The following is a 22,361-nucleotide window of genomic DNA, read 5'->3' as shown; positions in this document are numbered from 1 at the left end:
ATCTAACATTTACTCAGACAAAACGATTTATCTTGGTATAACAGGATCAGCATCTCAGCTGGGGCTTCTGGATGCTGCTCTACTACAAACAAAAAACCACAGTCAGCTGAAATTAATAGGATATTGGAGACATGTCCTTACCCTCCTCACACATGGAAGAACGTGTTGAGGATATTAAATCAGGACCCAATAAATGGAGAGAAATGGATTTTTCCATAAATATCGAACACGTTAGATAGCAGCTATCACTAGTCACCAGCAGCGCTTCTTAAAATATTGCTACAGCATTCTTAATGGATGGTTTTCCTTGTGGCTACGCAGGCATGTGTACCGTGCTAGCTCCCCCCTCCTCTTGCACTGCAATACGTAGGAAGCTATTATTCCCAAACGGAGCATTTGCTTGCTGACATCACATGCGGTAGGATCCTTTTGTTTGCCTGTGTCTCCTGCATTGAAATGTTTGTCTGAGTCACAAATCCCACTGCTTTTCTTCCTCTATGTTATGCTTGCCTGAGAGCTTCTCCCTGACTCAGAGTTTTTAAATTTTGACACAGCCCAGTTTGCTGCATGGCAATTTAATACTTTTCCTTTTAATATTTTATTATGTAATTTATATCTAAACACTATAATGATCCAAAAACCACTGCCACTTTTTCCTTGCAGCTTTTTGAATAGAGAGGTTTTGTGACTCAGATTCAGCGCTGAATTTTGTTTCAAGGCAAAGTCAGTTTAGTGTTACTAAATTAAAAATTAAAGACAGTGACTCCCACAACCTGAATCCTCCATTTAGCCTGCTGGCTGAGTTTCCTCAGCTGTAACGTCATCAAGCATTATGCCAAAAAGGGGTCGTATCTGCATGTGTACAGACAAACACGTCTTGTAATTGAATTATTATTTTGCAGGGCAGCACCTTTCTTCTCTAATCACCTTTTTGATATGCTTTTTATAATAAAAAAAATAACAAATCCACTGTATTTTCAGTGTACATTCATTCTTTCATCTGGTTTAGATTCTGGAGCTGCTAATACATTGCTAGTGTCTGAGAAGCCTGGGTTTCCCCTTTATTAAAGCCACAAACAAAACAGATCCTGATTACAGAACCTTCATTCTGAATGCTTTGGTGAAAGAAGAACATGGAAGCTAAGGGCTGTGCAGCAGTTTGGTTCAAGCTTGAGTGATGGTAAAATACTCTTACTTACTAAGACAGGAACATAAAATTACCATGCTGGATTACATCTTTTGTCCTTCAGATCTAGTCTTTCATCTCTGTTGTTACCACAAGATAAATGAGAAATTCAAAGCAGTGCTTTGATTGTCCTTGATCAAGGACTGTGCAGCAGGTGAGGGCTAATGCCCCAGTCTGGCGTGGCACTTAGGCATATAGAGATCTTAAAGCATCCATCAGCAGCTCCACTGCCTTCTGCTCTGGTCTGAGGCATGTGAGCAGGCTGCTGCATGAAACCCTTGTTAAAATTCAGATTCACACAAACCAGATGAGTGATCGAGACCTGTGTCATCAAAGGTACTGTATTAGATGCTCACATCTAACAGAAGGAGTTGTATTCTCCATCTCCCCCCAAAATGACAAAGCCTCTCATTATAGAAAACATAGATTTTTATTATAAAAGTAAAATTATGCCATACATAAAGGAATTTCCTGCAACAGAAATTTGCACATTGCAGTCTTAATGTTAAAATAATGTCCAGAGCAGGAATTTAAGTTAGAGTCTCTCAGGCTACTTTTGGTTGCATGTTCACTATGCAGCTCTTCTCATGTAGCACACATTTTTTAACATTCAACTTTTGAATCGCTATTGCTTTTCCTCTTCTCTCCGCGGCCGTTTGCGAGGGTTCATTTCAGTATCTTCTGCATTTTGAGTGACAGCTGGAGGCTGCACGTCTCGGAAGCCATGAGACTGTAACATATAAGCAAAATCATGTGATAACACTTCTGTGGATATAAAGTATGAGTAACTAGTTCCCAGAAGATCAGAATGAGGTATGATGCTGTCATTTATTTTAGATGAGCAGCCACAGAACGTTTATAGACCAGGCTAAGCTCAGAACTGCAAGCTTTTCAACACACATGCCAACTAATAACTGTGTCTCTTCATTTTGTTTTGTAAAGATATTTTATTTTCACCAACCAGGCCATCATTTTCATTTTAGCACTAATAACCCCTATGGCTATGAAGCACTGCTTCTCTGTAAATTAACTTATGTTGACTATTTACATAAATTAAAAGCCAAATCCTTCAGCCCTTATTCGAGCTCCCACAGAAGCAAGGAGATGACTGGATTAATTGCCTCAGTCATTTTCAGAAACAAAACTGTGAACTTCTAAAACCCAGGATATTTTTGTTTCATGTATCTACTTAATGAACTGAAAACATCAATGAGACATTGTAAGAGAACAGCGTATCTGAATCAGTCTCTAGACTGCAAAGACCGTCCCAGCAGCGTGATTTATGGGACACAATGGGATGAGAACATTTAACTGCCAAAAACTAAATGTAGAAGTGAAAACTAGATGCTGCTACTCAGGAGAGAGCTTGAAGTGATCTATTTGGCTCAGTACCACTTGTATTTTCTGTTACCTTAGCTCACAATTTCATGATTTTAAAAGATTTTAAAATATGAAAGATCTGGAGAATCAGTTAGTTAAACATGTCATCAATGCAGATGGAGATACTGAGATGTTATGTGAAGCCTGCAGCTGCCTCTCTTCCCATCTCCAGACAAATGCTATGCAGGGAGCAGTGCTGACAGCTCAGTGAAGACTCTCACTGCAGTGCAGACTTAAGAGGAAAATGGGTTAATCAGAAAAATAAATTGCTTTGGGGATCCTAAGTGCTCAGGTAGAGACGATGTGGGGATGAACGCATTTCAGGAAAGCTGACATTTTAGGATGATGCAGTGTGAAAGCGCAGGTAGAAATACTTTCAGACATGTGACTTTCTTAAAATGCCAGCGTGTCCCACACCAAGATCAATCCAAAACAAACCAAAACCCAATCAAAATGCTTTGCTTAAGTCTCCCATCTCTGTATTTCTATTTCTAAATGCCTCACCTCACACAGCCTGCTATGTTTTTAAAGGAACAAATAGCAAGCGGTGCCACAAGGGCAGAATTTGTGCAGTCCCTCTGCTATTCTAAGCAACTCAAGTGTTATTCTAAATAGCATAATGGGGAATCTTCAAGTTTAGTATTTCACTGCTGCTTGCATCTCATCTCTGCCATCTCCCTTAGGCACAAAGGTGGATCTGTAGCCAAGAATCCACTTAATCCAGCCTGCTAGACTCCCAGGGAAAGCATTCCAATGGTTATAAAAGCCAGAACACGATAAAGTAGGCTACTTAGTATGGATGTTTTCCATTTAGTTACAGGCATGTACCTTCTGGGCATAGCGCCTCAAAAATACAAGAATTTTGTGCATATTTGTGAAGCTTGTTCCTGGTTTTTAGGTGGCTAATGGAACCAAGGACCCACAAAGCTCAGACAGTCTACGGTCATTTTGAGTTGCTCTTTAACATCTTCTGGTGTCTACAGACTGCATCAAGATTGACAAAGATAGATGGCTTTATTACTTGAGCAGTATTCTCATTGCTAGTCTGGCAGACCCACCATAGTTCAGGGAAATACTGTCAATTCCTACCCAGAATATAGGTCCTGGGTCTCTATCTTTCATGATGAAATAATCAGGTCACATATTACCTGGGAAATTTAGGTGAGTCAGATGATCTATTTACTCCCTTGTGCGTAAATCAATTTATATTTCTATAATCTGCATTTAAGAATGAATCCCTATCAGCCTCTGAATGAAACTCTTTCACTGGGTAGGTGTTCTGCAGGGTCCACACTTGCTCAGAGTGGTGACCGACTTGCCAGCATGTTGGAAAGGACACAGCTGAAAGAGAACTAGAGCTCGGTCACCAAATTACACACTTCTCCATTGGCTTACAGGCACTGAACAGCCAGTTTGTCAACGGTACCAAAGCACCTAATTTGCACAAGCTTAAACATCTTTGAGGATCTAGGCTTGAGGAGTTTATTTTTTTTTAATGATCTTTTTTTGTATGCTGGTTATACATAGATGCGCTAGATCAGATTTGGAAACACTGAACGTGTATTCACATCTTCCAGCTTAACTACAGAGAAGGGAATGAGAAATGGTAACAGCAGACTGGTACCATCAGACCTGAATTTCATGAAAGAAGCAGGGATAATAAATTTTTTACTTACAGAAACTGTCTGCTGAAGCAGCTCAACAGGATTAAGGGAAAAACAAAGGGATAATCTCAAGTTTTAACTAATCTTTGATTAGGATAGACTCTCAACTGTATTTCAAGATTGTGTGCATTCACACAGAAGAAGAGAGCGTAGCTGTTTTATAATGCATATAAAACTGAAAGGAAAAGGCAATCAAACTAAGATAAAATCCATCTGTTTGTCAGCTGGAGAGAAAGGGCTGCACACTCATATCCCATGATCCAAACAGCCTTGGGACGTAATCCCATTTACCATTCCAGTCTTTACAGAACTAAGAATATATATGTATTCCCAGTATTTCTTCTGTCCAGGTGAATACATTCAGGAGTGAAAAAAAAATTATCTGATTTCTGTTCAATACTTTGAAGATCTCATCTTATGGCAGCATTCAAATCTGCAGGAAATGCTATGGCAACGTGTTTCCATGAGGACACATAGCAAATAGTTATGGCATGTACCTATGTATCTGGCATTTGAAGATATAAGAGTCGAGTAGTGGGGTTTTTTTTAAACCTAAATACAGCTCAGACAGTATGTATTCTCATTAATATGTATCTAAGCACTCCACAAAAGAAAATAATCACAGGATTTAACGAGGGATGAAAAAGACTCCAGCCAGAAGCTGGAAGCTCCTCCTATGATAGTGACAGAAGACAAAAAATCTGTATATATTGGCTGGTCATAGCGTCGCCAGTAGGATGGAGCTATGAAAAAGATAAATACAACCTAGGTTACATCAGGCAATGCACTTAAAACAGAGCTGTGGAAATATGTATGGTCACCCTTGCCCTAAAAAAATAAAATCAACTGGAACAGATACAGAGAAGAGCCACTAGGGAAACAATAACCTACCTGACAGGGGAGAAAAACACTTGGCTTGTTCAAGTCTCCTAAAATGAAGGCTCAGAGAGTACACAATTGTTCTCTGTAATTGCACTTAGGCCAAAAGTTAACATCAAGGCCAGATAAAATAAGCAGTACTACACAAGAACAGATGGGGACAGGCTGCCTGTAAATTTGATCTAGAAATCAAAATGTTTTAACTCTAAGAGGACTAACACGCTGGGTCATTTTTCTAAAGAGAAAAGGTGCAAAATATTCATAAACTTGGAGACATCCCAGTATTACTGGTGACCTTCAGAAGCCAACTGAAAGGCAACACTAAGAAAGCAAACATCATTCTCAGATTTGTCTGTGTGTCTGGAAATCCCTCTATGGCTAACAATTTGCTCCCATCCTTGTATCTCCGTCCCAAAAGAAATACTAACTGTAATGTGATATGGTATGGTTGCCTCCTTCTGACTCGGTGATTTGTACAGCGTTGCCAACCTGGTTAAACAAAAAACAGATAATTATGATTAGTGAATACAATTATAAAAATTCCAAGTAACCAAATGACCAGCCCAAGCTTTCCCACGATCACAGGGTAGGTGACCAGTGGAATTCGTATGTATGTATTTCCATATAGCTTATTTAAACTGTGGATACCAAATTCCCATCCTTGCATGACCTGTCAGCTCAAATACAATGCAGACCTACTAAAAAGAGGGAATGATTAATTAACCTTGTTTCATCACAGCATTCGATCATGTTTTTGGAACAATATTCATTATGAATTAATTCCAAATGCCACTTCCTTAAAACGCAAACAGAAATGGTTTTGAGCACAGCTCTTTCCTACTCCATTAAGCAATCATTTGTTCATTGACCTCTCAAAGCTGGGAGATACCCTCAAGAATTCAAATACTTCTAGGGAGGTTTTTTCTAGAGATTTCACAAGCCTGTCAATATAACCTAGGGGATGGAGAATGAGAATAAGATGTTCTATTTCTAAGCCTGACCTTGCCAATGACATACAGCATAACCTTGAGAAAATCATTCCCCTTGTATTTCTCCTCTAACACTTCCTCGATTTCGTACATTTAGACTCTAAGCAATACATCTTGATTTGTGCTTATACAGCGCCTAGCCCAACAGACGCTTGAATGATATGGACAGAAGATTGCAAAGCAGCTCAAAAGCAAGGGTTTTTTCAGCCAGTCCCAGGGCTGCTAGTGTGCACCGCGCCCACCTCCCCAGAACTTACAATTCTGGAAAGCCAATATAGAAAGAGTTCTACTCCCTGTATCAGGACACCCTGCCAAAGATCCTGTTAATTATTTTGGGGGTATTTCTTCCTCCCTGAGGTGCAATTCTATTAGAGAGCACGTAATTACAGCCTGAGGAACAATGCCACTTCACATTAGCTACACAGGGAATTCCTCATAACATGAAAGTGGTGGGTTACACTTTACAAAATAGCTTAAATCTGAAGCTGCAGAAGCCATGCTTTTACAAGCGCTCAGCTGGAGCTCTGCTGTGTGCCTCTGACTCAACAGGATCTTTCCTCACAGCAATGAGAACCCTTATAATTAAGCTCTGACATTTTCAGTAGTAGAGAAAAAGAGACAGGTATCATATTTGGCCAAAGCAGAATTTAAAAAGAAAAAGGCAAATGGGTTCTCAAATGGTCATCTTTGCGCCTCAATAAGCTCATATAAAAATAAGAACAACAAACCCACGATGGATCATCAGGTATAGGTGGTTAGTGTAAAAATGCAACAGAATCTAACTATTTCTGCTTTTTACAGATAGGCAGCTGTAATCGGAATTGCTAAGTTTCTGCAGGCCCCGCTCTGTATTAGCTGCATATTTAGACCAGTGAATAAAACATGTTTGCTTCTCTTTGGCTTGCTTTCTGGAGCCTGTATCTACAACCTTCCTAGCTGTGTTGCAGAAAAAAAAAACCCTCTTTACTTTTGATATATAAAATTAACTTTTGTTCACTCTGCAATCATTATGTTGATGCAACTTCTGTCTTATAAAGGCTGTTAACTAATCAGCGATGTTAATTTAATTCCAAATTAAACAGCCTTCTGTAATCATTCTGCATTGCCTTCAAACTCAGAATTTAAAAAACAAAACTCCACAACAAAGTGTCACTGCATTTCTCTTACAAGTTCAAACAAGCAAAACTATGCACAACAACATTCCAGTAGCATTTTTGTTTGCTGTTTGCAGAAGATCAGGGAATCGAAGTAAGGCTTCTTAACCTCAAGTTGCTGCATTGTGATACTATATACAAGACAAATTTAACTGACCAGGAAAGAGAAGTGAGCTTGCAGTATAGTGAAGACAGGAAAAAGAGAACCAGGAAACAGAAAAGATCTCACTGCAACAGACAGAACTTCATCCTGGTTTTAGAAGGGTCATCCCCATTCCTTTGGGCTTCTAAAATCATCCCCCATAGGTCAGCTCTGCATTGGGAGCAAATGCTGCTCTCTTTCTACCTCTCTGCCCATCACTGTAACTTGGTATCTGCACAGCTGTCCAGTTTTGCAGAACCCTCCTGTTGCATTCAAAAGCAGAAAGGTCCAATGGCTGCCACTGAGGCCTGGGGAGTCTCTCTGTCCTCCTGAGTGCCATTAGGGTGGTATATTTTGATGAGAAACGGCATCTCGTCAGATAGAAAGTACAGCGCTGCAGCAAGCTGACCATGGTGAGGAGGAGGAGTGTGACAGTGCAGCCCACGCCATCTTAGGCTGAACTACAAAGCTCTTCTTGAGCCTCAGTAGTCCTGGACATGGTAAACCAAGGCCAGAGTCAAATTCAAATCCCTCCTTGGCCACTAGGGCCAGTCTGAAAAAGATTCTCAAATGTCACACTTGTCAATATTATTATGTACCTTACTGGCCTTATTCACTTACCTCTGACTGTTGTCCCAGTGAAAGATTAAACGGACAGTAGCAGCATGTCCCCAGCTTTCTCCTGGGTGACACAAAATGACAGGCCATTTTATTTATCTCCTATAACAGCAGCATCATCAGTAAGCTGAACTGAAATTAGAGTGGTCTTCCAAAAAAACCCCATGATTAAAACATACATACCTTTCTTGCAGTAATGAATCACATCTTTTTCATACGTGCAATGATTTCGTAACTGGTTTATCAAACTATACCAAGACAAAGAATACCTCTGTACTCAGCGTGTTTTATAGAAAGCTTGCTGCAATATTTCCATATTTGTAGAAAGATATTACATATACCTAATAAAGGACAGGCACTAGACAAATCTTGAAAACAGAGGCAGCATGAAGAAAAGATTTTTCTAATTACTACTGAAGAAATCTAGTGAGTATGTCTAAATCCTGCTTCAAAATTGCAATATTCTGTCTCTCAGGCGTAATTATGAGCAAACATCACTCCCTTTGGGAAACAAGCTTTGGGAGAAAGTCAATGATTATTAAAGTATTAAGGGCCCCTGAAGCAGTTGTCTGCTTCTGACAGCAAAATGCAAAAGAACACAACCAAAAGCGAGGGTCAGGGAAGAGTGGTGGATGGAGAAGGAAGTTTGGATTGTTATTCTGTTTCAGGGGAAACAGTCCTACTGTTTCAGTTCACACCTGACCACAAGCTCAGTCAATTTATAGACAGTTTTATTGGGTGTTTTCCTCTGTTTATCCCAGGAGACAGCCAGTAGTCCGAAGATGGACTGCGTTTTAAAACAGTCGTTTTGGTTAAGTGCCGCAAGCCTCTCCTATTCACCTGCACACAGCCCCGTAACTTCTGAGTCACTTGCTGGTCTCCATCATGTCACCAGCCCCACATGCCCCATGTGCTCTGGTATTCATTACAGCACAGTGAAGGAAAAAAAAGATTCAGCTGTAATGAAGACCTAGATCCTCTAGGCATCTTGCCAGACCTTGCTCCACTATATCTAAGCTGAGATTAAAGATTTTGGCTATCAGACACGGTTCTGAGTCAGAGATCAAAACACATTTTACAATGGTTACAAATTCCACACCAGAATGTTTCCAACTGTATCGAATGTGAGAGAAAAATACTACTGTAAAATGAGATATTCCTAAGTTAAACTGGCTGTAGATTAATATTTGACCTCCTTTCTAAATATACCCAGTAGAAATGTCTAGGAACACCCAGCTTAGCTATCACTAGTGGGAAAGCAAGCTGTCCCCTTCATAAAGCTCTTGACTTAATACCTTGCAGCATCTGTGCTATTTTTTTTTCTTTTTCATAATTAAGAACTCCCCTTCTGCTAGGAAGCTGAATAAAGGTTTAGAAACTAACGCTCTTGTGAAATCTTAGAAAAGGCTCTTTCTAAGGCTTACAAATCAATGGGGAAAAAACCTATTTAGGGGAGGCAATAGGATTGATTTTACTTGGGGTTTTGCTGCTGACCCCTCCTCAATAGTTCCTCTGGCTATAACCAACCATGGAGGAGTAGGAGGTTCTCTAGCTTTTAAGAGGAGACTGTTGAAATAGCATCCCTTCAGAGTGGGTCATAAAAATCACCCTGTAAATCCACCAGCTCAATACGTTCACTGAGTCTATGGAATTCACATCAAAATGAAAACAGCTTTGTACCACTCCGAAATGCTCAACTCGAGATACGGCTGTTCAGGATGAGGGGAATACCTCTTAGCTTAAATATGTTACCAACTGGGTCAAAGTTTCATTTTTGCAAGAGTACACACCACTCAGTTTAACAATACTGTTTTAACTAACAATACTATGTGGTTACACACACGTTCTGGTGAAAGTCACAATCAGTTTATGGTCACGTGGGTGACCACAACGATGTAATAAGGTTGCGTCAAATTAAATGTTTGTAAAAGAAAATAGGCAAAAGACATATCTTTGAATTATAACCTACTCTGAATGTCTTCCCATTCCTTATTGTCCCTATGACTCAATAAACACAACAGCTCTCAAACAACGCTGGCTATTGAAAAAAGACAGACTCTATTAGCTTTCAGGGAGTTTGTAGCCAGAAAGGCTGCCAAAAATAATACATCAGAGAGCAAGAGGCAAAAATGACAAAAAGGGTCAGATACTGGAAGCTGGGTCTTTATCTGCATGCACAGCTCAAAATTCCACATTCTTCACATTCTCCAAGGAGATGGTCTGTATTTGTTCATTTTATCTTACATCTGTGCCAAATGGTTCAATGCCTGTACAGACACTGAGAACATCTGTGCCTCTGTACTGTCCCCTTCTTCTCCCTCCCCTCCAGAACAAGGGAATCTTTACTTAGTTCACAGAAACTGAAGCTGGGGACAAAGAATCTGTGCCCTTTAACTGCATCATAAAATAATACAAAGTTACAACCTGAAATAAGACTTAAATGCTGAGCTTTTTTAATTTGTGAAAATCTCTACTTCAGAACTGTTCTGTTTTTCCCCATGATCTCAGCAGAAGAGTCTGTATGAGGTACTCTGCTCATTACATGGCAAAATGGAGCAGCCTGTAAAAACCACTTAAACTCACTACAGCCATGCTGTAGTTGAGGATCCAACCTAGAACTTCCCTCTGCATCATAACTAGAGAGCAATGGGCGGAGAGTTCCAGGTATTCAGCAAAAGTGAAACACCTTTGCAAATAATTAATGGAATGTGTTCAAGTGTAATGGCAAAATAAACAATTTAAACTGTTTTGGAGAGGCAGTGAGTGATCTCGGGGAATTCAGGAAATTGCAGCATGGTTTGAGGTGTACAACCATTAAGCTGTGTTCTTCTGTTAGTGCTTTAACCTGTTCATGACCATGTTCTTGCTGGAAGTTTACTGCCTCCAGGTCCATCCCTACATTTTTTGCATGATTGTTCACTATGCAATTTCAGTCTAAATTACCTGATTTATCAGGGGTTTAGTTATTATTTAAATAGCTCAAGCTTATCTGGCCCACTTTTGGCAGAAACAGATTGGGAGACAATGACATAAACAGCTCAGCCAGCATATAGGATGCGGCGGTGACCTCCAGCAGGGGTAGTGGCCTCCTTAGCTGACACAGCTGCAGCTGGAATAAAGGTAACTCCACAGCCTAAGATCCTCAGGGGAAGGCTGCAATGCATTAGCTGCACATCTAAAAACCTAGTTACTCAGATTGTCCTTAGTACCCAGTGCTTCCCCATAAAGGGTGATTCAGTCATCTTAAGGAATACTGGTAGATCTAGTATCAAGTTCAGTATTAAAAATTTTGGTTTAAAAAGGAAAAAAAAATCCAGTGACACCCTCAATCTGTGCGTTTCTGCAATCTGAAAATGTCATGACTTTTAAAAATATTTGTAATCCCTTTTCAAACATCTAACCAGTATTCTAATCTGCACACCATGTTTGAGTTTAGAGTAAAATTTGACAGTTGCTAATTATAATGACAGTGCTGACATAGATAAGCACTACTGTAGAGTTCCACAATGCCAGCAGTTCCAGATGGGTCTAATAGTTTCAGCATGGATTCTGCTACACTGCAGAAGTTCAGCAAACAGTTTCATTCTCCTCACACACGATGCCAAAAGAAAGGAAGTCATATATTTGAAGATTAACACAGTTTTCAGTCCACAAGCTAAACACCTACCTAAAGCAGGTACCAATGTGGACTGGCCTTGTCCAATCCTTGTTGTCATTTGATTTGTCAGAACTACCTGGAAGAGGAAACAAAAGCAAACAAACATGAAAATCTCTAAAAAGAAGCATACTGGTGGGCGGGAAGAGAGGGATTTTTCAAAAAGCTTTTATCAAGTTACTCAGGCAAAACTCTTGCCTGCTGTAATGAAGCTTTTGTGTTAACAAGAAGAAACTGTACAGGTGCCTCACCTTTCCTCAATAGCCAAAACAAAACAAGAGAACCCTGCAAAATGTATTTGCAATTTGCATAGAAGGTAGATTTCTTTCATTCAAGACTTTAAGGAAACCTAAATATCTCCTTTCCCAAGGGATGCAAACTCTGCACAACTTGTATATTCCACCGTATTTGTGCTAAATACTGTTTGGATCTGTATTTAGATGCACATGACTTGTACTAGCCCTCTATAAAGAGACAGATTTCAGTCACTGTGGCATAAATGAACTTGGTGGTGCTGCTCAAAACATGTATAAGCCTAGTGATTAACAGAATTTCTGCACCTTGTAGTCTAAAAATGCGCAAGTGGGTACAATACAAAGCAGAATGAAAGTGAACAGACAGAGTGGGGGAGTGTTTTCACAGCACGAATCACTCGTAGGAGGTTCACAGACAGTCTAGGTTAGATCCCTGGTAGAAGTGGGGGTGGGTGAGACAGAAAAGAGCCAGGAATATTAATTGCAAACTTCATTAAAAATGAAAAATAAAAAATTGTACCCATCTTAAACCCTAGGGGTTTTCTTTGTTTGACAGGCTTGTATGATTCTTGCTTGAACAGTTAGAAAAGCGTGCTAAACAAGCAATTACAGTGAGCATGCGGGGCACACACCAAAACATTTACATAGCTGAAAGCCCCAAGACATATATTGTGTATTTTAGAGAAGTAACTCATCATATATTCATGATAACAGCCCCAAATAGGCTCCCCATGTCACTGCTGGAGAAGGGCTGGTGTGGCCATCCTGGCACAACCCACCGAGTTCAGCTTTAGAAATTAAAGGAACTTACTTCTGACCATATTAGAGTAGGCTGCCCAGCTTTGCTGCCTGACAAGCAATCTCTGGCACGCAAGCTGAATTTAGACTGCTTGCAAGCTACATGGAACTCACTCAAAAACTAACAAGAGGGCCACTCTGAGCTAAATGATTTCTGAAGCTCTGTGATTGCTCACTTCTTTAGCAAGTGTTTATTTAGCAAACGTTTGTACTAAATTGCTCACTTGTTCAACAGAAATAAGTTACATGTGTTTCCCTTGACCAAAGGAAAAAAAGACCATACAATGACAGCTGCTCCTGTTCAAGGTCACCAGATACCTAATTTATGAGTGAAAGTACTGGATAAACTGGAGGCTGTGCAAATCAAGCAGCCATATAACATTCGTCCCCCTTGGTGCCCACAGGAGCAGGAAGAAATTTCATAATTCATGTCAGGGCAAGAGAGAGGGTACGCTTTCAGCAGCAAGCACAATCGCCTAACCCAGGCGGAATGTGGAGCTGTGCTCTTCCCTTCCTGCAGCTATCAGAGGAAGCACAAGGGGAGGCTTATTTTTAGCAGTTAGGAACAAAAGCCAGTTGCAGGGGAGGGTTGAGGGTGACAAGGTTGCAAGTCACCTGGAAACAGTTACAGGCAGAAGCACCATTTTGAGACTGTGTAAGCTCCAGTTCCTGAACAATGCTTTTCTGTGCTGTAAAAGATTTGCCAAAACAACTTCTAGAACAGATGTAGCTTCTGAGTGCCATCTGCTGGCTACACGGCTGCAGATTTGCTGGCCTCCATATTGGCATAAATGACGTAGAAATAATGCCCAGGAAGGAAGCTATGGGTTTCCATGGGTGCCAGAAGAGCAAGCCAAACTAGCTGATAAAGTGGTTTTCCTCCCTAAGGACAGTTCCTCTTCTAAGACAGTAGTTTATTTTTAAACAAAGAGTGGAAAATTATGTTGGAACCACTAAATACTATCATGTATGTTAATGCACGTGCTTTGTAGGTAAAAGTCACCAAAGGAGCATTCCTTGTCCAACCAAGGAAGATGAAGTGAAACAGCATGCCAAATTGAAAGCTACCATTTAAATAAGATCTACAGAATGCTTTTAATACAAATTTTAGTTATTTTGGCAAGGAATTTTCCACCTGAAAAGTTTTGTCTGTGCGATCTATCTATATTTACCACCCAAACTGGCAAACCCAAATGTAGAGAACATTCTTGCACTTTCATTTTGCTATTTACAGACAATCACAAATTACATTTGCTTAATTCTTTGTATTTATTCCAAAGTAGCATCTTTTGTGATTTAAACCCACCCTAGACTTACTGCTGATTTATGATCATTTGCTATGATGATCAGCTGCTGCGCCAGACCATTCAAAAGCCTTGTTCTAAGCGAGAGGTCCTCAAAGTCATGGCGAAAAGGAAATGCAATTCCATCAACTACCACCAGTCGGACCTAAATGCAGAAGAAAAGGAAAAACTACCATTACTCTCCTACAAACAAATGACAAAAAGCAGTAAGACCCCTTTTTAAGTGCACTGGAATGTTTTATATAAGGTGATGACACTCTTGTATTTCATACTCAGATGTGCATTGCAGTATAACACCTGTTTTATATATATATATATATTGGAGACACTCATCACTCCACGAGTGCAGAGTAAAGAGCCTCAAGCTCCAAACATGCTGGTACACTTCCTAGGTGCAGAACTGCATTATGCATAGATGCTAGCTGAGACCATAGCTGCACTAGCTTAAACAAAATGCCGCACTAAGCTCTCCCATGAGTTAACTCAATACAGAGCTGCCTTTCTGACTGTTTCCAGTTTCAGAGCTCGCTCACTTAGAGCTAGCTGACTTACCTCTGCAGCACCTGGTACAGAATACAAATTAACAAAGCTGGAGTTAAAGCCTTGCAGAAAAGAAGCTGGAGAGAAAAGAATCACTGAACATCAAAATTGTACTTCCATCAACTCTCCACAAAAACGAATTTATTTCACCTTCTCCCTCAAAAAATCAAAATCAAATCAAATCAAAACCAGAATGCATGCTGTCTGCAGTCACTGTTAAGATAACCCATCAGATTCTAAGGGCCACTATCAGTGATCTCTTTTAGAACCACAGATTTTAACAGAGGCTTAAAGATATTCCAGATGCTATGCAATGGAGCTGAGTTATCTTGTCTGAAGATGTTTGCTTTGCTGAACTATTTCTTCAGCTGAAGCTAGAGCACAATACTTCTGCTGGCTCATCACCCTCAAGACACTATATAAACATGTCTGGGGTTTTAATTTAGTCTAACTTCATTTGTTGTAGCTGTTTTGATGAGCTGGGTTTGTCTGAAATACAGAAGGGACATGGACAGTCTCACAGTGTTTGCATGTTCAGATGTCACTCAAATCCCAGGTATCTACAAATTCTTGCACTAATGCACAAAAACAACAAATCGGAAACAACACAAGAAAACTGATTTTCTGTATTATTGATTTAACTCATTACTGGGAAACAGCTTTGTGGCTGGAACATACAAGCCTGAAGCAAACATCACTCTGAAATGGCCCTGGGCATCCCAGTGAAAAAAAAAATATCTTAAACAGAATTAAGATATTCTTCTGTTTTCTCACTTTTCCTCCTTCCTGCAAATTCTTTTCTATGAGTCTGTACATCTTCCTCAGGCATAATTTTTTTTACCTTCAGAACAATCAGTTTAATGGTGTAAACATGACTCATGCTAGAAAGGAATGTATACATAGTTATATAACTTGCCTATCAGACTAATATGTCCAGTTTATTTAGTTTATTTTCTCCCAATTTTCTCCACTTATAAAATAACAAACAACTAGACTTCAAGTATTCAAAAGTAGGCTATTTAGAGAAAGCTTGGTAACACGTCCCTTCTCCATCTCAGTTTGTCTAGAGATGGAGACCTTCTTGTCTAGACCTTCAAGCATTATGTTTATTACAACAAGAATATTTTCTAACATAGTATTTTTCATATTATTGGTCTTTCTCATATTATTAACAAGCTCTCAAACTAATTCATATTTCCAAATGACACTCTCTACAACTATGTCTCTCTAAAAAAACCCTAAAACCTGGAGGCTTCCTGTGGTCCCATTCTCAGCTCCAGGCCTGCACAGAGGGATCAGACTAATTTTAATGAGAGCTGGACTGCAATGAGCAATCTGTCAAGTCACTTATAGCCTGTCCAAGGAATCACCAGAAGGTCTTATGGTTCTCCTGCAACCTTCAGTATTTGAGGCTCCAGGCCAAGCACAGATAATCAGCACAGATGGTACCAGAGAACTGCAGCCCAATATAACTGTGCTAATGAAGCCATGTACTTTCCACAAGAGCAAACACAACAGGGCACCGTTAGTACCTGGCAGAGAAAGGGAAATACCAGACTACACTAAGCAAAAGTAAGACTCCCATATGTGCTTTCAAGAACATAACAGCTTCCAAAATGGAAATGATATGCAGAAGACAATATAACTAAACAATACTGATTTGTGCTCTGTTAGAATAATGCACAAATAATCTTCCCTGAATCCTGTTAGGGAGTGATCTGCTGTGCAGAATCTAGAAATCTGGAAGGGAGGTGTTGAAAATCTGTTTCACAATAGCATTTCACTAAGACACTAGGTACTGGGAAACTTCTTGGCTGTAGTCCACCCAGGAGTCAAGCTGCAGGCTCTGGCTGCTTGTAGCAACAGAAGATGTATTGGAAAGCAGAAGTCACTTTCTGGATGCCAAGATGGTGCAGGATGCTTCTGGTCCTCAGTGATCTTGTAGGACAAAAAAAACTGCACTAAGCCTTTCTGATCCCCCTGCATCATGGTCATCACACGCACACCTGGCTCAGAGACTCTTTTCTAAAGCTGTTTTGTGATGATTCATAACTCAGCGCTCATAGAAATGCAACAGCATGTACCAACATAGATCCAGTATCCTCGCCTCAAAGTGGAGATTCAGGATGATGGCAGCAGTGGTAGCAAAAGCAAATTACTCTCAAGAGTAATTGGGATAGGAATGAAAAAGCAAACAAGCAAGCAAGCCTTACGTTTGTACGCTGGCATCAGCCAATATATTACTGCCGAGCTGATGAGGTACCAAGGTGTTACTCATGTTACTCTTACTGTAACAGATGAACATCCCCAAGAATCTTTAGTGTGAAGACAAATGATATCTTCTGATAGGTCTGCAATAACCCTTACCTTTGAGTGCTCTGAAAGAAAGTCTGGGAGGAGGTAGACCTGTGCAAGAAGCTCTATGTAGTCACGGCAACGGAAGTAATATATGTGAGAAAGGATACTTTCAAGAGAGAACGTCTCCAAAGCTTTTAGATGATCTGAGAACAAATAAATAGATGAGTAAATGAGTCAGAAGTCTGTACTAGCATATTGCTACTTTCATCATTCTACCAAACTATGCCTTCCACATATAGCAACATCAAAAACCCCAGAAACAGAAACAGTCAAGGTAAAGAGTGTGGGAAACATACCTTCCATCTGGCTTGAAAGGCAAGAAGGCGGTGAGCAGATGCTATCTCAGCATTTGCACATAGATACACCGGAGCCTCCAACAGAGCGCTCCAAAAATGAAAAACTTATTTCTGAAAGAAGAACTTTTCCAGTAAACAATTTTCTAGCCAGAACACCACCAGAGGACAACAACGACTATTAATCATCCACTGTTTAATGTGCAGTAGCTCATTTAATATGGTCTCCTTTTACCTCTGTTCAAACAGAAGTTGCTGCATAAAATAGTAACGTAAAAGTTGTGTCAGTATCGCCAACATACTGATGACTTATAGAATAAAACTCTTCATTAAATGCAGCCTGGCTACATTGACCTTACGAAGGAGCTGAATTCCAGCTACCATTTTACAATATGGGGCTTCAGCAGCAGCACTGCCCTAAAAAATTCTGCCGCTCCTCTTCTCTTTCCCCAGCTGCTCTTCCTGTCCCTGAGTTGCAGCACATTATCCCTCAGTTTTGCTGTAAATTCAATCATTAAAGTGCTAAAAACAAACAAACAAAAAAAGCAAAAGCCAAAAACCCAACAAATCATCATGTAGAAAAATAATTATTCTTAAAGTAGACCAGCTCAGCCTGCAGCATGGCTCCACACACTGACGCACTTCAGGGTATGATACGTACAAGTGGAAATGAAAGGCTGGCAGGAACTTAAGAACTCCTTAGCCAGCACTACTGTTGAAACCCTCAAAGTGTAAAACTGCAGCCTATGAGACACTCGCTTCACTCAGATCGCAGCCTACTAGGCAGAAAGAAACGACTTAGCAATGTACCTTCTTCTTGATGAGCTTCAGCAATAAGCCGGCAATGCTGCACACAGGCAGTTGCAATATCCACTACTCTGTCTACCATAAAACTTCCTTCAGTGTCAATGAACACAGCTTCTCCAGCTACGCCTCCAAAGCATTCTGGGATCTGTACATCTACTGCCAACTGCATACTGCCACAGGAAACAGAAAAAAAGATAAATATTTACATCCCAAAGCTCTCTCCTCCCAGCTCACTCCTAAAGTGACATTTCTGCCAGAAATCTGCCATTGCCAGAAAGGAATAGGAAGCAGTGCAGCCATTATCACTATTGTATTTATAACGCCGTACAAGAATCGGAGATTGCAGTCATGACAAGAAAAAGAACTCTCTTAATAGTTAAACTATGAAGAAAAGTGATTCTCAGTTGCACGAAAGTAATCTAAAAATAAAATACCACAGCTGTGTTTTTCCAACACCAGGTGCTCCACAGATCTCGGTGATTTTTGTCAGTTGCACACCACCTCCCAGAATATTGTCTAGTGCTGAACAAAAGGTTATGATGAAGCCCTGGGCTTGTTCTTCTTCCAGAAGTTCCAGTGCTGTGCACCTTCTGGTGGCGCCTGATCCCCCAGCAGTCCTTGCTGCATCCCCGTGACATTCCTGCCTCACAACCTGTAATGCTTCCAGTGCCTCTTCTTTGGAGATTCCGATTTCTAGAAGAGTCAAAATCATGAAACATTACCTGATTTTTTTAAACAGCGATTCATTTAAAGTATGACAAGATAATTCAACTTGTTTGACAGAACCTGATCATTCTGCAGTGTAACACAAAAATATTAATCCTTTGAGTATAACGCTGCACACAGCTTGCCAACATCTCTGGAACTGACGATGTGCTGTTCAAAAGCACTCAGAGCAATGATGCCCTGCGTTCAGAATTCAGGTGACAGTAAGTGACCTACAAATAAAACAAAATCAAACCTGTCTGTCATAGACGTGCATGAGATCTGGCAGAGCACCAATTCTGCTCTCAATGCACTACCACATTAATTTCATTTGAAGCAAATAACGTCCTGTGAAAGAAGTCAGGTTGCAGACTAGGCAGTGACAGTGACACCTACTGATCGTACACTGAATTCTTGGCGTACTCCACGGCTGGGCACCTTATGCATCTTTTGTAGATTTGAAACACAGACGGAGTAACCAGATGAGATACCTGCAAACATCTCTGCCTTTATACACACATATCTGCCAGGAGCAGCTGCTTCACTGTGATCTTCAAGGCAAAACTATTACCACAAATTATAATAGATAATAAAACTATGATAATCAAAATCATGATAGATTTCTTACAGTGGCTGTGCAAATATTACTTTAGCTTCTAAAAAAAGGTGGCTTTGACTTCATAGAAGTTTGTTTAAAGCATGTAGAGTTGGGGAATGAAGATGAATGAGAGAGAATCTGCTGGGTTTTCTTCTTCTGTATCCCACTGACAACTATCACTCAGTGTAAGAAGGGTCTTTTATCTGAATCGGTTTGGGGTTTTTTATGTGAAAGTCAATAACTATTTACTTTGCCCATTTCTCCAGACGCACCCGAGGTCTCGGTGAGATTTCTCAGGGCAGCTGCCCCGAAATGAGCCTTCAGTACGGGCCAAGCGCCTTAATGTGCACCGTGAACCGTTTAAATAAGCGAAACCCCGCTGCAACCCCATCCTCGCTAATCACCAACTGCGAAAGTCTGGCGGAAAGGGTTAGGGCGGGACTCCCCGCGCTCCGGCGCCGGGGGGCGGCCGGGGACCGTCCCCCCGCCGGTACCTTTGCTCAGCCCGCAGGGGCCGGTCTCTAGCAGCTCCTCCGCCGTCTGGAAGCCGGCGGCGACGAGCCTGGCCCGCAGGGCGGGAGCCAGCGGGAGGCTGCCCACGTCCCGCTGCATACCGACGGCTCCGCCGCCGCGCCGCGCTGCGCTAGGCCGCGCCGGGCCCGCCCCGACCTGAGGCGGGAGGGGAGGGGGCGGAGGAGGAGGTGGCCGCGCATGCGCGTTGCGGGGAGGCGCGCGGCCGGGCGAGCGCGTGCCGCGGGCGTTGGGCAGGCGGCGGCGCTGCTGAGGCGGGTGAGGCGGCGGGGCCGGGGCCGTTAGTCGGGGGGGGGGAGGGGGCAGAAACGGCCGAAGGGCTGGTGGGTCTGAGCAGCCCCGACCCAGGAATGGTGCGGGCTTTGCCCTGCCTTCGTCTGGTCAGGAGAGGCCCACGCATCTGACAGCCTTTACGGGTGTTTGTGTGACCCCCCCGGTTGTCCCCACTCCCTTCTCCGCCTTGGGAGCGCATCTCCCCTGGCCAGGCCTTGCCGGCAAACACGGTCCCTCGCAGCATGTGCCAAGGGCAGGCCCTTCCTCGGAGGGTGGAGGGAGGCAGCCAGTGGAACCGGGGGGCTGAGTTGCCCTCGCCCTCCATCTCAAGGTTTGTCTGGAGGAAACAGCCGTGACTCGTGTCAGCTACTGAGGTTTTCAAAGTCTTTTGAAGCTTTCGAAGTCTTTGAGTTACGGTGTTTTGCAGCTTTGTGATGTTTCATACCTTTTCCTAGTTCTCTGAGGAGGAGATGGCTCATCCTCTCCCTCTTCCAATTCCCTGCCCAGTCCAGCTTGGAAAGGTGAGGGGTGACTCCCTGGAAGCTCAGCTGCATGAGTATGTCAGGCAAGGAAACTACGTGAAAGTGAAAAAGCTTCTAAAAAAAGGTAAAAGCAAAGTTTATGCAGGTACAGGCAGAAAAGTTTTACTTTTTTCCTGGATGCTTTGTATTTGTGGTAAAAAACCAGCATACTGTCCGAGAATTCAGTTTTGTGACTGAAATGTATTTACAAAATGAATTATAGTTGGCCTTTTCTGGTAAGTGGTGCTAAATATTGAATCAAAAGATGTATGAAAAGAAGTAAATTAAAAAGAAAACTAAGCTTTTTGCTCATAGAATATGATTGAGGTATTGTAAAACTGAAGTTCTGAGTCTGCTTTAGGAATATACTCTTCAAAAGGGATTTTAAGTTTAATTCTTACTGCAAATTGCTTAGGGTATGGTTTAGATACTAATATTTTTGACACCTAGGTTCTTAACTACAAGGGAACAGGGAATTTTGTAAATGGAACCCACTACCCAATGCAATTCTACTTCGTTTTTACTACCCAGAACTTGTACGGCACCTGCTTCTGCGAGAGGCGTGGCTCCGCGGTACCGCTGGTGCGCGGCTGTGCGGGCCGGGGGAGGCCCGAGCGCTGCGTGCGGACAGACCCGCAATGCCCTGGGGCGGTGCCGGGAGGTGCGCACCCCTGGAAGCCGCTGCAGCCGCGTCCCGCCGCGCCGCGGGATGCTGCGCTGGGCGGTGCGGCGCGGCCTCCCCGCACCGGGCGGTGCCGGCGCGCCTGGCTGTGCGCGAGCGGCGCCCCTGATTGGGCGTCGGAGGCAGAAGATGCAAATGAGCGGGCGTGTCGCGGTGGCGGCCCCGCGCGGCGCCGCCGCGGGTGTCGGAGCGGGAGCGTGGGTCGCGGCCGGGGGCTGGGCAGCGGCGGGGTGCGGGCGGGAGCGCGAGGGGCTCCGCCGTGGTGGTTTGGTGGGTGCGGGGGTGTTGCGGCCGTGTGGTGGAGGGCGGTGCGTGCGGGTGGTGCCGGAGTCGTTGGGGTTGCGTTGCCAAGACTATACTTTCAGGGATCATTTCTGTAGTTGGTCACTAGAGGAGAGTGATCGCACTTGACCGGCATCACAAGCCACGAGGAGGAGCTGGGTGTTCTCTCCTGGGCGCGAAGCGGGCGGGCGGTGCTGCTCGGGCAGGAGCCGCCCGCCATTGATGACCGTTCCCGTTCCCGCTTGCGGGTGCGGGAGGGAGAGAGCACGGGCTGAGTGGTTTGTGCCCGGTTTTTTTTTTTTTTTTACTGGTGTCCAAAAATAGTTGTTGCCGAAGTGGCGTGGTCCCGGCGTGCGCCAAGGGGGCCGTACAGGCTGCTCATGGAACCCAGCCTGAGTCGGGGAGAGCTGAGGGATTGTGGGGGTGCCGCGAAGGCGCTTGACTTGCTGTCCGGGAGGGGTTGAGGGTGTGTCGGTGGCAGGGCGACCTCTTCCCTTCCTCGTCACGTCGCGCTGTCCCTGGGAGGCCGGGGGCCGCTGGCGGGGGCTAAGGCAGAAGACGCTCCTTGTTGGCGCCGAGCAGCGCGGGCGAGAGGGGCTTCGGGGCCGCTCAGAGCCGCGTGTGCTCGGCGGTGACGTTGCGTCAGTCGCGCCGCGGCGCCCCGGAGGCGGCTGCGCGCGGCGGCTGAGGGGACGGTGCGCAGAGAGCGGGGTTGGGGGTGGCGCCCGGGGCAGCGCGACCGATGCGT

At 43.0% G+C, this 22,361-nt stretch overlaps 2 protein-coding genes and 1 non-coding gene across 3 annotated transcripts in view; 2 read left to right on the top strand and 1 right to left on the bottom strand.

Moving 5' to 3' along the window:
- Window positions 1–1,597: 1,597 nt before the first annotated feature.
- RAD51C (RAD51 paralog C) lies at window positions 1,598–20,018 on the bottom strand. The gene is made up of 9 exons (XM_064468257.1): window positions 19,819–20,018; window positions 18,456–18,714; window positions 18,025–18,191; window positions 16,931–17,064; window positions 14,037–14,168; window positions 11,680–11,746; window positions 8,016–8,076; window positions 5,538–5,598; window positions 1,598–1,916 (listed from the first exon to the last, which is right to left on the bottom strand). The coding sequence occupies exons 1-9, from the start codon at window positions 19,934–19,936 to the stop codon at window positions 1,812–1,814; spliced, it is 1,104 nt and encodes a 367-aa protein (XP_064324327.1). The 5' UTR covers window positions 19,937–20,018; the 3' UTR covers window positions 1,598–1,811.
- Window positions 20,019–20,036: 18 nt separating this feature from the next.
- TEX14 (testis expressed 14, intercellular bridge forming factor) overlaps window positions 20,037–22,361 on the top strand; it is a 35,390-nt gene continuing 33,065 nt past the window's right edge. The window contains exons 1-2 of the mRNA XM_064468256.1: window positions 20,037–20,113; window positions 20,584–20,734. Coding sequence (XP_064324326.1) covers window positions 20,599–20,734 — 136 coding nt within the window. The 5' untranslated portion in view covers window positions 20,037–20,113; window positions 20,584–20,598. The remainder of the gene's footprint in view (window positions 20,114–20,583; window positions 20,735–22,361) is intronic.
- On the top strand, window positions 21,681–21,893 carry LOC135316165 (small nucleolar RNA U3). Its single transcript, XR_010375603.1, has one exon. It is a non-coding gene; the product is annotated as a small nucleolar RNA U3 (small nucleolar RNA).

The sequence above is a fragment of the Phalacrocorax carbo genome, chromosome 17 (genome assembly GCF_963921805.1).
Source record: "Phalacrocorax carbo chromosome 17, bPhaCar2.1, whole genome shotgun sequence".
NCBI classification, from domain to species: Eukaryota; Metazoa; Chordata; class Aves; order Suliformes; family Phalacrocoracidae; genus Phalacrocorax; species Phalacrocorax carbo.
This window is presented reverse-complemented; position numbering and strand designations above follow the sequence as displayed.

Bases quoted from the DNA above. Each gene is read 5' to 3' on its own strand.
- RAD51C (XM_064468257.1), bottom strand. From the start codon at position 19,936: ATGCAGCGGGACGTGGGCAGCCTCCCGCTGGCTCCCGCCCTGCGGGCC. The intron at 11,747-14,036 runs GTAAGTCTAGGG...TTCCTCTTCCAG, and splicing joins CAAATGATCATAAATCAGCA to GTAGTTCTGACAAATCAAAT. The intron at 5,599-8,015 runs GTAAGTGAATAA...TTGTTTAACCAG, and splicing joins CACTGGGACAACAGTCAGAG to GTTGGCAACGCTGTACAAAT.